The sequence below is a fragment of the Dendrobium catenatum genome, unplaced genomic scaffold (assembly GCF_001605985.2).
Source record: "Dendrobium catenatum unplaced genomic scaffold, ASM160598v2 fragScaff_scaffold_873, whole genome shotgun sequence".
NCBI classification, from domain to species: domain Eukaryota; kingdom Viridiplantae; phylum Streptophyta; class Magnoliopsida; order Asparagales; family Orchidaceae; genus Dendrobium; species Dendrobium catenatum.
The window spans coordinates 26073-43399 of NW_021319335.1; the positions used below are offsets into that span (position 1 = coordinate 26073).

Genomic DNA, 17327 nt, shown 5'->3' on the forward strand with positions numbered 1-17327 from the left:
TGATGATTAAGGATCCTCTCTCAAAGCTGTGCAACCGAGCCGGAAAACCCCCGAGGCGCTCAGTACAGTTTAGGGGGAAACCGGTGCGACGCTTGCGGCGCAAGGGATAAAAATTGTCTTTATTTTATTTAATGTTTTTTTTATATAAGTACCCCCGTGAAGACGAACCCACGTGGTGTAGAGGGGGAAATTTGTGTTTTTTCTAACACCTTTTTCTCTTATAATAAACAACCCAAAACACCCTTAAACGCTCAAGTAGCGGGCGGGGATAAAAATTTCTTTTGCAAGACAGGTGTCATTTTTGACACCTACCTGAAGCGCTCACGTAGCGTCGAGGGAAGGTTGCCTCTTGGTTTTTCCCCTAACTATCATCCATTCTCCCACCATCAGCTTTAAGTGCTAGGTGGTGAAATTTCCTATTTTAAATATCAAACTTTTCAAATCTCTCTGAATTCCCAAATCCAAACTCAATTTCCAAATCCAATTTCTACCAACATCCAAACCTATGCTGCTACTATATGCCAGATAACACGTATATTCTACGTATCTGATCGACGACTAGCCTTAATCGAAAGTTCTCTCTCGTGATCGAGAGGGGTAATTAACTATAGGGGCTTGCGCCTATAGGAAACCAGAACTCAGATCATAAAGTCCTCACCAAATGAGGGCGAAATCTCTGGGTAGTGTCTTATCTACAAACCCATCTGCCTTCCAAAATTTACCTCGGAACTTAGTTCGTTAAAACTCCCTCGCCGAATAAGAAAAGCGAGTGGAGGCCGAGGCCGAATTTTCGGAGCCCACAAAAAAGCATAAACATCATTTCAAAATAAATTTAAATTCCTTACATGTGCTCTGAATAACATGCTAAATGTTTAAATTTAGCATATGAGAATATTATGCAGACTAAAAGTAAATATAAATTTAAAATCCAATCCTCCGCTTTGAAAGGGACTTGAATTAACAAGACTTGAACTTACTAAATGGGCACGCAACCTCAAAACTCATGAATATACATGAATTTATGTTTGCATTAGACTTTCAAAATTTCTTTTTTTACATCATCATCCTCATCAAGCCTTAATCCCACTACATGGGATCGGCTACATGAATCTTTTTTCTCTATTGTATCATGTTAAGAGTTAAATTCTCATTTAGATCTAATAAATAAAGGTTACCGTTTTATTTGACCAAACCATATAAAGCGACTCCCTCTAATCTTATTCGCCACTGGAGTTACTCCAACCTTTTCAAGTATATGCTAATTTCATATCCTATCTCTAAGTGTAAAGCCACTCATCCACCTGAGCACCCTCATCTCTGCAACACTTGACTTAATATTATGCTTCTCTTTTAATGGCCAACATTCTATGCCATAAAGCATTGCAAGTCTAACCAACATCTTATAGAATTTTCTCTTAAGTTTGAGTGGTATTTTTCTATCACACAACAAGCCTGATGCATTCCACTTCAACCATCCAACTTGAATTCTACTAATAATATTCACATCCATTTCACCATTACTCTGAACAATTGACCCAAGATATCTAAAAGGTGTACTCTTATCAATGACTTGATTGCATAAAGTTACAAGCCCACCACTATATCTATTACTGCTAAAATTACATTCCATGTATTCGATTTTAGATCTACTCAAATGAAAACTTTTAGACTTTAAGGTTGACCTCCATAATTCAAGTTTACCTTCAACGCCTTCTTTAGTCTTATCAACAAGAAGAATATCATTAGCAAAATGCGTACACCAAGTAACATCCTCTAGCAAATCTTTAGTAAGAACATCCATGACTAAAGAAAAAAGGTATGGGCTTAAGACTGAACCTTGATGTAATCCAACAAAAATTGGAAATTATTTGGACAAACCACCTTGTATTTTAACATTAGCAACAGCTCCAGCATATACATATCCCTAATGACTTGAATGTAAGTATTATTAGCCCTTCTTTTCAAGTACTCTCCATAACACCTCTCTTGAAACTTTATCATATGCTTTCCCTAAATCAATAAATATAATAAGTAGATCATCCTTATACTCTCTATATTTCTCCATCAAACCTCTCAATAAAGGTATGGCTTCTATAGTAGACCTACCCGGGATGAATCCAAATTGATTTTGAGAAATATAAGTATCATGTCATAACCTATGCTCCATAACTCTCTCCTAAAATTTTAAAGAATGACACATCAACTTAATACCTTTATAACTCACACAATCTTGTGCATCACCTTTATTCTTAAAAAAAGAATCAAAATACTCGTTCTCCATACATCTAACATCGTTTGTCTTCAAATTCATATAAAAAAGTTTAGTAAGGTAAGAAATTCATTCATTGCTAAGCATTTTTCACACCTCTATTGGAATATCAGCAGGTTCAATAATTTTTCACACTTCATTTTATTTAAAGCCCCTCTAACACGCCTCTATTGGAATATCAGCAGGTTTAATAATTTTCCACACTTCATTTTCCTTAAAGCCCCTCTAATTTCAATTTTATTAATATGCCGAAAAAAATAAAAATCTCATTATTCATTTAAAGTGCTAAGGTTACTAAAGTCAATAGTATTTTCACAATCTAATCTATATTGAAAGCTTAGCAAAATATCTCATCCACCATTATTGAATATCCTCTTCTAAAAAAAGTACATTTTGATATTCATCTTTAATGCACTTCAGTTAAAGTAAATCCTTACTACTCTAATCTCTTTGTTTAGCTAGCTTATACATATATCTTTCGCACTCTTTAGTATAAAATCTATTATATAAATCATTAAAAATTAAAGACTTTGCATCGCAGATTGCTTTCTTAAATTCTAAACAAGCATCTTTATATATTTCTAAATTTTCAAAGTCTTTAGATCTAAATCAATTTTAATAACAGAGCTTCTTATTTTTTTATGTTTTCTTGCATATTTTGATTCCATCACTAATTATTTTATTATTATAAGCTTTTCCTTCTAATACTCAAAGCACATCCTTTGCGACATTCTTAATATTACAATCTACTATTTCTTATATAACATTAGCTTCCTCATGCACCGAGAAAATCTTAAAATCGTGAATCTTACTCTGAAATATATTTTTGTTAGAGTTCTTTAAATGTCACCATCTAATCCTAGAATAACGATTTACTATATTTTTCATATTTTGCCCCTTCAAAACTAATAAGCGATACTGGATAAAAAGATTTTCACTTGGAATAACTTTATAATCATTGCAATCTAAACAATCTATTTTTCATAGAAGAAAATAATCAATCTAAGTTTTATTATATCCATTCTTTTAAGTGATGAAATGCTCATCTTTTTTCTTAAAAAATGCATTAGCAATTACAAAATCGTAAGCTAGAGCAAAATCTAATATAGTCTGACCACCTTTATTAGTCGCTCCAAATACATAGCCACTATGAATTCTTTTAAAATCCTATACTTTTCTACCAATATGTCCACTTAAATCTCTACCAATAAAAACTCTTTCTTCAAAATATATCTTTTACATTAATTCCTCTAAGTTATTCCAAAATTTTAATTCTGAATATATATCCAAACCTACTAAAGGAATATAAGCACTTACAATATTAATAATCTTACAATCAATAATAATCTTGAAAACTATAATTTTATATCTAATTATATCAATTTTTATATAATTATCTTTCAAATTCTTATATATAATCACACCTACACCATTTATAGTATGGCTCATACTAGAATATCAAAGTTTAAACCCTAAACTATCAATCTCCTTAGTCTTCTCTCCCACACATTTAGTTTTTTGAATGCATAGAATATTTATCTTCCTATGAATCATAATATCAACTAATTCCGATAATTTACTTATAACAGAACCTACAATCCCAGTTCCTAACCTAATTTTAGTTTCATAGACTAGCTTCTTTTCTCACATTCGTGAATGATGTGGGAATCCATACCTATTTAACACTACATCTAGGCACCGATGCAGCGACCCTTGCACACTTCTCATTGTATTCAAGTCATACAGCACGTCGGTTTTCGGGAACGTCCTAACATTAGCACAATGTATTAAAGGATTTATGCCATGATTATTTGAGAAGTTTTATGCTGGATTTTGACTATTGACAGGTAGGCAAAGTTGACATGATTCAAATACAAGATCATCAAAACATTTATCTCACTATGTGGGATCGACTAAATGAATCCTTTTTCTCCATTGTGTTTTATTAAGAGTCAAATTCTCATTTAAATATAATAAACTAAGGTCATTTATAATACTTTCTAATCAGGTATTTTAGGACTACCTTTGACATCTAAACAAAATTCATTTTACATTGCAAACTCACAAGTATTAACCATCATCTTATAAAATTTTCCGTTAAGGTTAATCACACAAGAGGCCCGATGAATCACTCCACTTCAACCATCCAAGAAGAATTCTACTAATAATATCCCATCTATTTTACTTCGCTTTGAATAATCGACCTGAGGTATCTATAACATGCACTCTTTTTAATGACTTAATCACCCAAAGTCACAAGCTCATGATTAGAACTATTACTAGATAATTAAACTTCATGTATTCAATTTTAGATCTACTCAAATGAAAGCATTTAGACTCAAAGGTTAACCTCCATAATTCAAATTTTCCTTTAACTCCCTCTCCACTCTTATCAACAAGAAGAATATCATCAGCAAAAATATACATCAGGGTAAATCCTCTTGCAAATGTCTAATAAGAACATCTATGACTAAAGCAAAAAAGATATAGGCTTAAAGGTAATCATTGATGTAATCCAATTGAAATAAGAAAATACTTAGTTAAACCACCTTTTGTTTGAATACAAATAATAGCTCCTTCATATATATTCTTAATGACTTGATTATACATTATTAACTTCTATCTTTTTTAGATCTCTCCATAGTACTTCTCGTTGAACTTTCTCATATGCTTTTTCTAAATCAATAAATATCACATATATATCCTCCTCACTCTCTCTATACTTCTCCATCAAACTTCTCAACAAATGTATATCTTCCATAATAGACTTACCCAAATGGATTTTGAGAAACATAAATATCACGTCGTAACCTATTCTCAATTCCTCTCACATAATTTTAATATATGACCCATTAACTTAATTCATCTATAACTTGCACACTCTTGTGCATCGCCTTTATTCTTAAAATAAAAACCAATACACTCCACTCATCTGACATCTTTTTTGTCTTCAAAATAATATTAAAAATTTTATTAAGCCAATAAACCCCTTCATATACGAAGCATTTTCACACCTCTATTAAAATATTATCAGGTCTCATTGCTTTTCAAAACTTCATTTTTTAGAGCCTCTCCAACTTCAGTTTTGCTAATATGACAACAAAAATAAAAAAATTTATTTTCATTTAGGGTGCTAAGGTCATTAAACTCAATCATATTCTCACAATTTTTATGAAAAACTTATCAAAATATCGCATCCAGATTTGTAGAATATCTATCTTCTAAGAAAACAATTTTTATATTCATCCTTAGTGCACTCACTTGAACTAAATCTTTTACTTTTCATAGTTCTTTGTTTGATTAACTTATACATACATTTTTTTGCCTCCTTAATATATAATATATTATATAAATTACCAAAAGAATTCAAATAATAAAATAAAATTGTCTGAAAGCCTCAATGAAAATTGTATTGACAGTGACTTTCAACCAGAGAACCCTCAGATTCTTGTATAAATTATTTTCGGCACAAATTCAGGGAAATGTAAGGATATGAGAAAATTCATAAAATTCAAATTATTCAAGTGAAACCGATTGCCAATAATACTCAAAAAAAAATTCCATCCACTATACCAACAGTGTTTTTAGAGTGATAAATTTGATAATATTTTAGGCTCACAAAAGAAGGAATGTCATGTCCAGTGTATCGTTATGATTCATTCTCAAATGATATCTCTCTAGTAAGGACGTGACACATATCCTCTAATCGACAATTTTTACAGCTAAATGGTACTACAAATAAACGGTCATGACCGGGGCCCTCGGACTTGATGGTCAACCAAATAACATCATTAAATTATGATCATGGTTAAAGCCCGTATATTACCTAGTGGCTCAAAATCTTTTAGAAATGAATCATAAGGTATAATTGATAGTGACAAAACCCTTTGGTAGCTAAGGCTAACTTAAATATGTCCCTTAAGGCAAGCATCCATCCTGTCTACAAAGTACCATGGGGCAAAACAACTTATGACTGCCAACAAGAATCTTTCAGTCAGGTTGAGCTGACTACCTCCTCTAGCCAAGTAAGCAAGAAATCATGATAACGCAAAATGATGCAACTATGAGATCTTGCTCTTAAATTTCAAATCCTTATGCCCTTACCACCAACTTTAAGTATAATGTAGTAAATTTCAAATCCCAATACCAAATCTTAAAATAAAAAATTGCTCTCACTATATGCTCGGTAATTAGTGTTTTTCTAACTGGCATTAATCGAAAGTTTCTCTTGATACCAGGAGGGATACTTAACCATAGGGACTTGCACCTAAGAGAAACCTAGAACCTCTAATCTGCCATCTAAAATTTGACCCAAAACGTTTTCGTTAAAACTCTCCTAAAAATGTACCCACATTAATTGCAATTGATGAATTTCAAACATATGGGGTATCATAGATGAGAAGCTCAGAAATGCATAGAAATAATTTTAATTCATGAAATAAACGGTTAGAGAAAGGAAATGAATTTTTTAGGTGGTGCACAATGCTCTGGCTTACAGACAGGTATGCTTGCTTGATTTTCAAATAAATTCACATTTTAAGTTTCATACAGGCCTAAAAGGCAGACCACCTTCAGAACATGTTAATGCAGTTAGGCTTCTAGGTGTATGGATGATTATCTCAGAAGTTTTCGGTAATAAACTTATTGCTACTTAACATATTAAGTTTTTGTACAATAGAAAGGGAAAGAATGTCAAGAATTTTAACAAGAAAGAGAAAATTAAATCAAACTCACAGATTTTCTTATTGGTATGTCCTGCCCAGTGCTTTATGCTCCTAACGATACAAGGTCTAAGCAGGGCCTAAGTAATCTTGACTATGCAGAAAGTTCCACCACAATTTTGATTCTTATTAATATGAAATACTAAATTTTGCTCCAACATTCAAGATAAAATAAAATACTCTAAATTTGAATTCATATTAAAAAATTTAGAGAAGTCACTTTGGTTCTTTAGTTTAAAGATCTTTTCTATGATCAATTCAACATATATACAGAAATTTCATAATCACAGCTCGTCACCTGCTACCTTATATTATAACCTTGAGTGAAGAGAATGAAATGTTATAAAGCCATATTAATTTTTTTCTTAAAATACACGTGGAGCAAACCTAGCATCTGATGGTATGGAATAATCCCCTGTTCCATGATAAAGTATCATGGGAGGAAGCGGAGGAACACCAAATCTTGCGCTCAAGTTTCTCACAACAATTTCAGGAGAAAAGTGTCTCAAGGATTGCTCCCCTTCCATTATGCTACAGTGGAGAAATTCAATAGGTTAAAAGATCTACAAAATAAGTCCAAATTTCAAAAGAGACCAGTGAGAGCATCCTGTAAAATAAGAAAATGAATACCTGAGGAAAATTGAACGGTATAGACCACGCCTATGGAAGTGATCAACCAAGTTGAGCATATTGTACCTAATCATTAGATTTTATAAATGTATTAACAATGCAAAGGATAACCAATGCCTTCTGAAATCGTAATACGCAACAAATAAGAGAGAAAAATAACTCCAGGAAAAAAAATGGAGCACAAAATCCTATCACATCTGCTTGAGTTTAAAGTCTCGGAAAGCACTCAGAGATTCCTGAAAGCTCAAATAGTCATCATTAGTAATAACTTCCATCAGCCATTCTAAGGTTTAAAGATTCATGCCTACCTTACAAAATATCATCATAAATTTTATAAAATCAGAGTATCTACTCAAATTTTCATGAACTAATAGCATTTTTAATGAGTTCACTTCATTGTATAAGTCTGTATTGCCAATCACAAGATCACAGAATGATATAAAATGTGGCAGCTACTGCAACCCCTATGTTTATTGCACATCAAAATTCGCATTTGTTAGTAGCAGCATTTTATGAAACAAAATAAGTTAAAGTATTTCTATCCCAGTCACAACCAACAACAACAACAACAACATCAAGCCTTTATCCCACTACGTGGGGTCGGCAACATGAATCATTTTTCTTCATTATGTCCTATTAAAAGTCAAATTCTCGTTTAAATCTAATAAAGAAAGGTCATTCCTAATATTTTCTAACCAAGTCTTTTTAGGTCTGCCTTCACCTTTCTTAACATAAGACAAATCTAAAACCACTACTCTCCTAACCGGGTCATCGAAAGGCCGCCGTTTTATGTGACCAAACTATCTAAGGCGACTCTCTCTAATCTTATCTTCTACTGGAGCTACTCCAACCTTTTCAAGTATATGCTCATTTCGTCTCCTATCTCTAAGGGTAAAGCCACTCATCCACCTGAGCATCCTCATCTCTGCCACACTTAACTTAGTATTATGCTTCTCTTTTAATGGCCAGCATTCGGCACCATAAAGCATTGCAGGCCTCACCACCATCTTATAGAATTTCCCCTTAAGTTTGAGGGGTACTTTTCTATCACACAACAAGTCCGATGCATTACTCCACTTCAACCATCTAACTTTAATTCTGCTGATAATATCCCCATCTATTTCATCATCATTCTGAACAATAGATCCAAGATATCTAAAACGTGTACTCTTATTAATGACTTGATCACCCAAAGTCACAATCCCCTCACTAGGTCTATTCTCACTAAAATTACATTTCATATATTCCGTTTTAGATCTACTCAAGCGAAAACCTTTAGACTCTAAGGTTGACCTCCATAATTCAAGTTTATCTTCAAGTCCCTCTCTAGTCTTATCAACAAGAAGAATATCATCAGCAAAAAGCATACACCAAGGTATATCCTCTTGCAAATGTCTAGTGAGAACATCCATGACTAAAGCAAAAAGATATGGGCTTAAGGTTGATCCTTTATGTAACCCAACTGAAATAGGGAAATACTTGGTCAAACCTCCTTGTGTTTGAACACAAGTAATAGCTCCTGCATACATATCTTTAATGATTTGAATATAAGCGTTATTAACTCCTTTCTTTTCAAGAACGCTCCATACCACTTCTCTTGGAACTTTATCATATGCTTTTCTAAATCAATAAATATTATATGTAGATCCTCCTTATTTTCTCTATATTTCTCCATCAAACCTCTTAATAAATGTATGGCTTCAATAGTCGACCTACCCGGCATGAATCCAAATTGATTTTGAGAAACATTAGTATCACGCCGCAACCTATGCTCCAAAACTCGCTCCCATAGTTTTAAAGTATGACACATTAACTTAATTCATCTATAATTCGCACAATCTTGTGCATCATCTTTATTCTTAAAAATATGAATTAACACACTCATTCTCCACTCATCTAGCATCTTTTTAGTCTTCAAAATAGTATTAAAAAGTTTAGTTAGTCAAGAAATTCCTTCATCTCCTAAGCATACCCACACCCCATTAAAAGGTTTAGGAAAATATCTCATTCACCTTTGTTGAATATCATCTTCTAGGAAAAAATATTTTTTAATCTTCATCCTTAATACATTTCACTTGAACTAAATCCTTACTACTCCTATCCTATGTTGCACCGATACGGATACGACGATACGAATACGACACGATATGGATACGGGACATGTCAATTCTTAAAAATAAAGGATACGGATACGGCGCGGATATGACATTATAATATAAAAATAATACATAAAAATTAAGAAAGTTGTCAAAGTGTAATATTTGAAATGACAAAAAAAATTGAAATAAAAGTAAGCATTAAATATTTAAATGTCTAATACAACAACAAAAACAAGAAGATAAATTGTCCAGCACATAAAATTTCAACTATTCAATAGAATGAATGATAGGATTAGCTTCTTCAGTGGTTTGTCTTTGAATTTCTATATCATCTTCAATAAATATCATAGCTTCTAATTCAGGCTCATCAAGTGAAAGATTAGCAATTTCTAATATTCTCATATCCTCAAGAGATTCAAATCCATCTCCAACAACATCCCACATCCTGTTGTCTCCTTCCATATAAGTTGGAGTTTTCCTTGAGAGAAGCTGAAGGTTTGTATGCACATAAACTAAATCTTTAGCCCGTTGTGGAGTAATTTTATTTCTCTTCATTGATTGGATGAACGAGTATGTGCTCCAATTTCTTTCACAACAAGATGAGGATGAAACTTGGCCAAGCAATTTTATGGCAATTGTTTGAAGTAGAGGTGCTGAAGCTCCATGTATAATCCACCACATTTTCGAATCAATTCTCCACCTATCACGTAATGACTCTTGGTCACCAAAGTCTTCTAAATAACCAAAAAATTTAGCAAATTCAATATTGACACTTCTTCTCTCCTCCACATTTGGAAAATAACGCTTCAAACATGTCTTCCTCATAATTGAAATTTCTAAATCTTTTTGTGGAGAAACTCTTTAAGGATCCTCTTGAAGCCATTCTTTAGTTGAATATCTTCAAAAAATATTAAAATGAAATAATGAAAAAATGTTGAAATTATTAAACAACAAATTATGAATTAATAATGAAAAATGTTGAAATTTACCTGGGATTTAGTAAGTGAGCCAAGCAATGTAAAGGTGTATTGATTTTGCTCCACCTATCTTCTAAAATAGTATAAACAACATCCTAGAAGTTTGAGTCTTCATGAAATGCCTTCCTCTCATGTCTATATATAATTTCTTTTACTTTGGCAAGCATTGAATCCCACATTTCATAGATCAGATGTAAACAAGACTTATCCGTATCAGCTACTCTCAACATCTCATAAATTGGATATGTGAAAATTATGATGTATTCAATCTCATCCCACCATAAATCATTTAAAAGCTTCTCCTTTACATATCTAGCCTTTCCAACATCATCTTCCCTATAACAGGATCATTTGTCACTGATCACCATAGCTTGAAGAGCATTTTTTTATTTTTTTGAATTTTCTCAACATCACTATAACCAAGGCAAACCGAGTTTCAGCAACTGCAAGCATCTTCAAATTAGAGAAATCATTTAATATAGAGAGTCTCAAAGAGTGTTTCATAATAAAATTCCTAATTATAACTGCATCTCCAGCAATCACTATTATCCAAAGACATTCATTGTATGTGATTTCATTTGCCTCGATATTCTTAGCTGTACAAATATTCTTCAAAGCAAGATTAAGCGTATGCACAACACAGGGTGTCCAAAAAATATGAGGATAGGCTTGCTCTACAAGTAGACCTGCAGCTCTACAAACAAGTGCATTATCAATAATGACCTGGATGATGTTTGAAGGCCCCACCATCATGATAACTTCTTTGATTAAATTAGAAATGAAGAACTTATCCTTATACTGTCCTTCACAATTTAGAGCTTTGATAAACATAGGATAACTCTCTGTTATAGCCATGAAGTTGATAAGTGGTCTTCTTTGTGGATATATCCACCCATCACAAACCAAAGTAACTCATTTTTCCTTCCAAACTCCTCTAGTATGCTTGAACAACTTCTCAATATTATCCCTCTCTCTTTGCAACAACTTCGTTCTAATGATATTATATCCATGTGGCACATATCCTGCAAGATTATTATTGCATGCATAGGTAAATGCATTCTTGTAATGTGGATTTCTTGCTAGGTTAAAAGGAAGTCCAGCTGAGTAAAACATTCTAGCTATTTCCCCATCTAGTTGTTCTCTCATTTGTAAATTAAATGCTTTCTTCAAAGCACTATCTACAACATGTTTTCTTCTTTTTTATTCAAATCCCTCCATCCGAAAAGGCCCCTTATTAACAGTATTGTCATCACTTTTAATTGAAGAATATGATGAAGGATATGAAGTATGAGTGCTTGGAAGTGGAATATGTTTTGGAAGCTCTTTTTTACTCATTTTCCCAGCTTCACTGATTTTTCTTTGCAATTCAGCCATTTGTGATGAGCTTATACTCGAGCATAGTTTAATTCCATGACCACTAATCTTTAACAAATGAGCTTTCACTCTATAATATGATCATTTGTATGTGGCATTACAAAAATTGCATTTGAAAGCAATATTGCCACCCCCTTCTGATGTTTTACCTATTTTGGTCACATAACCCCACAGAGGTTTGTTATCTTCAATAATTGTCTCTAATGGACAATCAGTAGACTCAATTCCCACACCACTAGAGCTCATTATCCTACGAAAGATCGACACAAATTAATCAACATGAATTTGAAACATGAAAATTTTTAATTAAAAGTGTAGATATGTTGTGCCTCTGCCAGGGGTCCAAGGGGGCAGCGCCCCCGGAACAAAATTTTATTATAAGACTTATTTTAAAGTTCTCTTCCTTCTCAGTACTGCTTGGTACCATTCGGTATCCCTCTATACCGAGCAGTACCGAGCGATACCGAGTTCCGATAGGTATCCCTCTATACCGAGCAGTACCGAGCGATACCGAGTTCCGGTATCGAGCATACCGAGTAGTACCGAGTAGTATCGAGTGGTACTGAGCAGTACCAAGCGATACCGAGCACAGAGCGGTACTGAGTACCGAGCAGTACCGAGTTCTGATACCGAGCCTATGATTAAGAAAACGAAGAATGAAGAAAATGAACCTTCAATGCTCACATCGACTTCACTAATCGTGTTGTCGAGTCGCTCCGTCGACGAAGGATTCTGTCGGATTTAATGCTCGCGTCGTCTAGCCTCTTTGTCGATGAAGGATGATCATGTTTGCTTCTATGCTTGCGTCGTCGAGCCGCTCCTTCGACTATAACGAAGAAGATGAAGACCTACGCGGAAATGAAAAACCTAGCTCGTTGAAATGTTTAAGCCACATAAATGAATAAAGATATCGAGCGGATAGCCGAAATGAATAGGGCAAATTACGGCTCTATTTTTTTTAATAGGACACGCGTATCTGATACGCGTGTCCGATCAAATTTAAATAATATTTTAATTGGACACGGCATAGCCGTATCCGACACGTATCCCTGCCGTATCGGAGGCGTATCCGTATCCGACACATATCTGATATAGCATGCCTCATAAATAGGCGTATCCGTGCAACATAGCTCCTATCTCTTTGTTTGGCTAATTTATACATATATCTTTCTCCCTCCTTAATATCTAATCTTTTATATAAATCACTTAAAGCTAAGGTCTTTGCATCGCATATTGCTTTTTTAGATTCCTTACGAGCCTCTTTATATCTTTCCCAATTATCAGAATTTTTGAAACTAAACCAATTTTTATAACAAATCTTATTTTTAATCTTTTCTTGCACAATTGGATTCCACCACCAACTATTTTTACTATTAGGAGTTTTTCCCTTTGATACTCCAAGCACATCTTTTGCAATATTCTTAATATCACTAGCCACTTCATCCCACATAACATTAGCATCCTCATGCACAGATAAAATCTTAAGATCTAAAATCTTACTCTCAAAAATATTTTTATTAATATTATTTAAGTGTCCCCATCTAATCCTATAATACCGTTATACTTTATTTTTTATTTTCTGTCCCTTTATCTTAAAGTCCAAAATTAATAATCGATGTTGGGTACATAAATTTTCACTCAGAATAACTTTATAATCTTTGCAATCAAAACGATCTTATTTTCTTATAAGAAAATAATCAATCTGAGTTGTACTATATCCATTTTTATAAGTGATGAGATGCTCATTCTTTTTTTTAAATAAGGTATTAGCAATTAAAAAATCATAAGCTAAACAAAAATCTAATATGTTCTTGCCTCCTTTATTTGTCGTTTCAAACACATGGCCACCTTAAATGTTTTTAAAATCATCTACCTCTCTACCAACATGTTCATTTAAATCTCATCCGATAAAAACTCTTTTTTTAAGAGGTATCTTTTGTATTAATTCTTCTAAGTCATTCCAAAAATTTAATTTAGAACTCATATCCCAACCTACTTGAGGAGTAAGCACTTATAATATTAAAAATCTTAGCATCAATAATAATCTTTAAAGCTATAATTCTATCTCCAATCCTATTAATTTTTATAACATTATCCTTCAAACTCTTATCTATAATAACACCTACACTATTTCTAGTAGGGGTGTCAATTCGGGTCAGCTGGTCGGGTTTGGGTCGAACCCAAATTGACCCGGCTCTAAACAGGTCAACCCGAACCCGACCCATTTTTGTAAACGGGTCAGCTTTTTCAACTTGAACCCGAACCACGCGGGTTGCTGGGTTTACACGACCCAACACAGATTTAAAAAAAAAAACTTAAACAATTGGGTTCTCGTTCAGGACGCGGCAAGGCCGGTTCTGGACGCGCACAAGCTTCAGCTGCAAGGACGGTTCGGGATGAGGCAGGCGCACCGCGGCAGGGCAAGCACGCACGCGGCAGCTGCAGGGGGTCTTCATATAAAATATAAAAAAGACACACTATATGAAGTGAAATCAAAATATCCCAGTAATAAGACAACATAAAATATAGTTCAACTCAAACTCTATCTTTCCCAAATCACAGTATTCTTTTCATTAATATATAATTCCAAAAGTAAATAGCAATGACATATCATGTAAGAACTCATAAGCCATCAGGAATATCATCACTAAGGGGGTCTTCATTTGAATCATCATTATAATGAAGTGCTCTCCCCTTCCTCCTCTCCTATAGAGTCCAATATCTCCCAATCAGCTCCTTCCTCAATATCAATCATCTTCCTCTTCCTAAATATTTTTGAACAATATTAAAATGAATAATCGTGTAAAACATTAATAAAAGTCTAAAAAAAATTATTATTTATATATCTTTTTTGATTTGTTCTTGAGTTGTGGTGGATGCAGATGTTTTATGACCATCAAAGAAATCAACATTTAAATCTTCATCTTGTAATTCAAACGGCATCACTTCAACTTCATCATCTACAAATCACTCATCATCAGATGTCACATCCTCACAAAGTAAAAGATCTTCATCATCCATTAATCCTTTTTTCTTCAAGTTCATGTCACTGAGTCTCTTATTATACATAATGTACACCAGTGAATTTATCCTCAATGTCGACAAACAATTTCTCCTCTTTGCATGTACTTGGTTGCAGATACTCCAATTTCTTTCACAGCCATATAAAGAACATGTCAAGTATAAAAGTTTCACAGCAAATGCTGCAATTCTAGAGTACCATCACCCTCATACTTGACCTAGTAAACTCCACTCACATAGCCAAACATCCCACCTCTCATGCATCCCAAACCCTTCTTCTCATCACACTCAGATCTCCTACTCCACTTCTACCTCACATGAATACAAACCCTAGCCTGATCATGCTCGTATAGAAGTTGCTACCTCTCCATTTCTCTTCATGAACTCTTGCATTAATCAAACTCACAACAACTACTAACCGACACACAAGGCCTCACTCCCTCTCCCTTTTTCATCCTAAACCACCTTCTATAGCCCATCTCATTTCCTCCTCATGCAACTAAGGTAAAACTAGAGCATTCCAACATTTCTCCACCAATTCCTATTTCCTCCTCATGCACCTACAATAAACCCACAACCTCCCAACACTTCTCCTATTCCTCACAGGCTCACACTAAATCGAAGCCATTTCCTCCTTCCACTCCCTAAACATAGAGAGGTCCTCCCCCACCAATCCCTCATCCTCTCTTCCACTCGCTCTCTAAACCAGAGAGAAGAACCTCTCACTTCCTCTCCCTCTCTACCCTCACTCTCTCTCTAATCCTCTCTCTCTAAATAGAGAGCAACAAAATACATCCGCCTATACACTATACATTTAGGTAAAAAAAAGAGCAAAGGTAGAAAAACAAAAAAAAGAAAGAAATAAAAAAGAAAGAATAAGTTGTCTTGCAACCTTGTTATCTTGACATTGTCGTCGCCATCGCCTCGCTCATGTAGGTATGATTTCAAAAATCCCTAAATTAGTACATGTTCATGTTGTTCCAATGTAGTGGAGAAACCTGTGAAAAAAAATACCTATTCACATTGTTCCAACATAGTGGGGAAGTTTGCAAAACTTAAGTAGTGCATGTTTTTCGAACGTAGTGGAAAAACATATCAATCTGAACTAGTCTATAATTAGACAACCTTTCTTGCAATTACACACATATTTCATATCATAATAATAATATATGCATCATGTATCATACAGTATTCAATGCAGTTAATATGTAGAATATTATACTATGTTATCAATAATATACATATTTTAATAAAAGTGTACTCATGTCAATATACATGCAAGTCATCTAAGTTGTACCAGATGCATGTTATGCCAAATACACTGACTTACTATGCATGTTATATATGTCAATTATACAATAAAAGTTCATTATATCAGGAGATAATACATTTTAATCTGATTTGGGAGAGAGAAAATCAAAACAAAATCATTGATAATAGAAATATAATTCAGATACCTACCACGATCGGAAAAACTTTTATAACTAGAAGAACGGATGAAAATGGCTATGGGGCAGTTGTCTCTTATGTTCTCTCCCCCTTCTCCTCCTTTTCCTTCCCAACCAAGAAATTGAATGGAGGGTGAGGTATGGCTTTGGTACTTAAATTATTGCGTGGATTGAGACATTTAAAAAATGATTTTTCAAATCCAGCATCGTAACACTCAAGACCATAGCGCCGTAGAACACCCACTCAAAACCTTAAACCAAAGAAGCTGGCGCCGTTGTACCTACACGACCAGAATCTTCTACACAAAGAGGTCAGAATCGCTGCACTCGCAAGCATAGTGTTGCTACGCACCAAAACAAATTTCCTTACATTCATGAATTTTCATGAGGATCGTTAACAGGTTATGAATAGGCTTTTGATCATAAAAGAATTAGTCTATAAATATCAACCTATATTTATAAGCATTAAAAGACTAATTTTTAAAAGACAAAATTTGAGAGAAAAAAAGGGAGAGAAAGCGGGAGCTAGTGGACACCAAAAAGAAGTTCCAACCATATATTTTTTTAATGTCTCATCTATGCATAACCATGTCATTGCTGATCATATAAGTTTTCAAATGAAAAATAAAATATAAAATGTATTTGAAATATTGAAATTATATGATCATTACTGGGCTCTTGGAATTATAATTTTACCTTAATTATCTTCATCCACATGATGTGCTACATTACTAATTCTATTAAGTCTTGATAATTCAATTAAGATTCATGAATTTTTTTTTTTTTTT

General features: G+C 33.7%; 1 protein-coding gene across 2 annotated transcripts in view; it reads right to left on the reverse strand.

Moving 5' to 3' along the window:
* LOC110115872 (probable isoprenylcysteine alpha-carbonyl methylesterase ICMEL1) overlaps positions 1–17327 on the reverse strand; it is a gene marked incomplete at its 3' end in the record, with an annotated part of 53731 nt that overhangs the window by 13955 nt on the left and 22449 nt on the right. For both annotated transcript variants that reach the window (XM_020849271.2, XM_020849270.2), the window contains 2 exon segments: positions 7378–7521; positions 7621–7686. In XM_020849271.2, coding sequence (XP_020704930.1) covers positions 7378–7521; positions 7621–7686 — 210 coding nt within the window.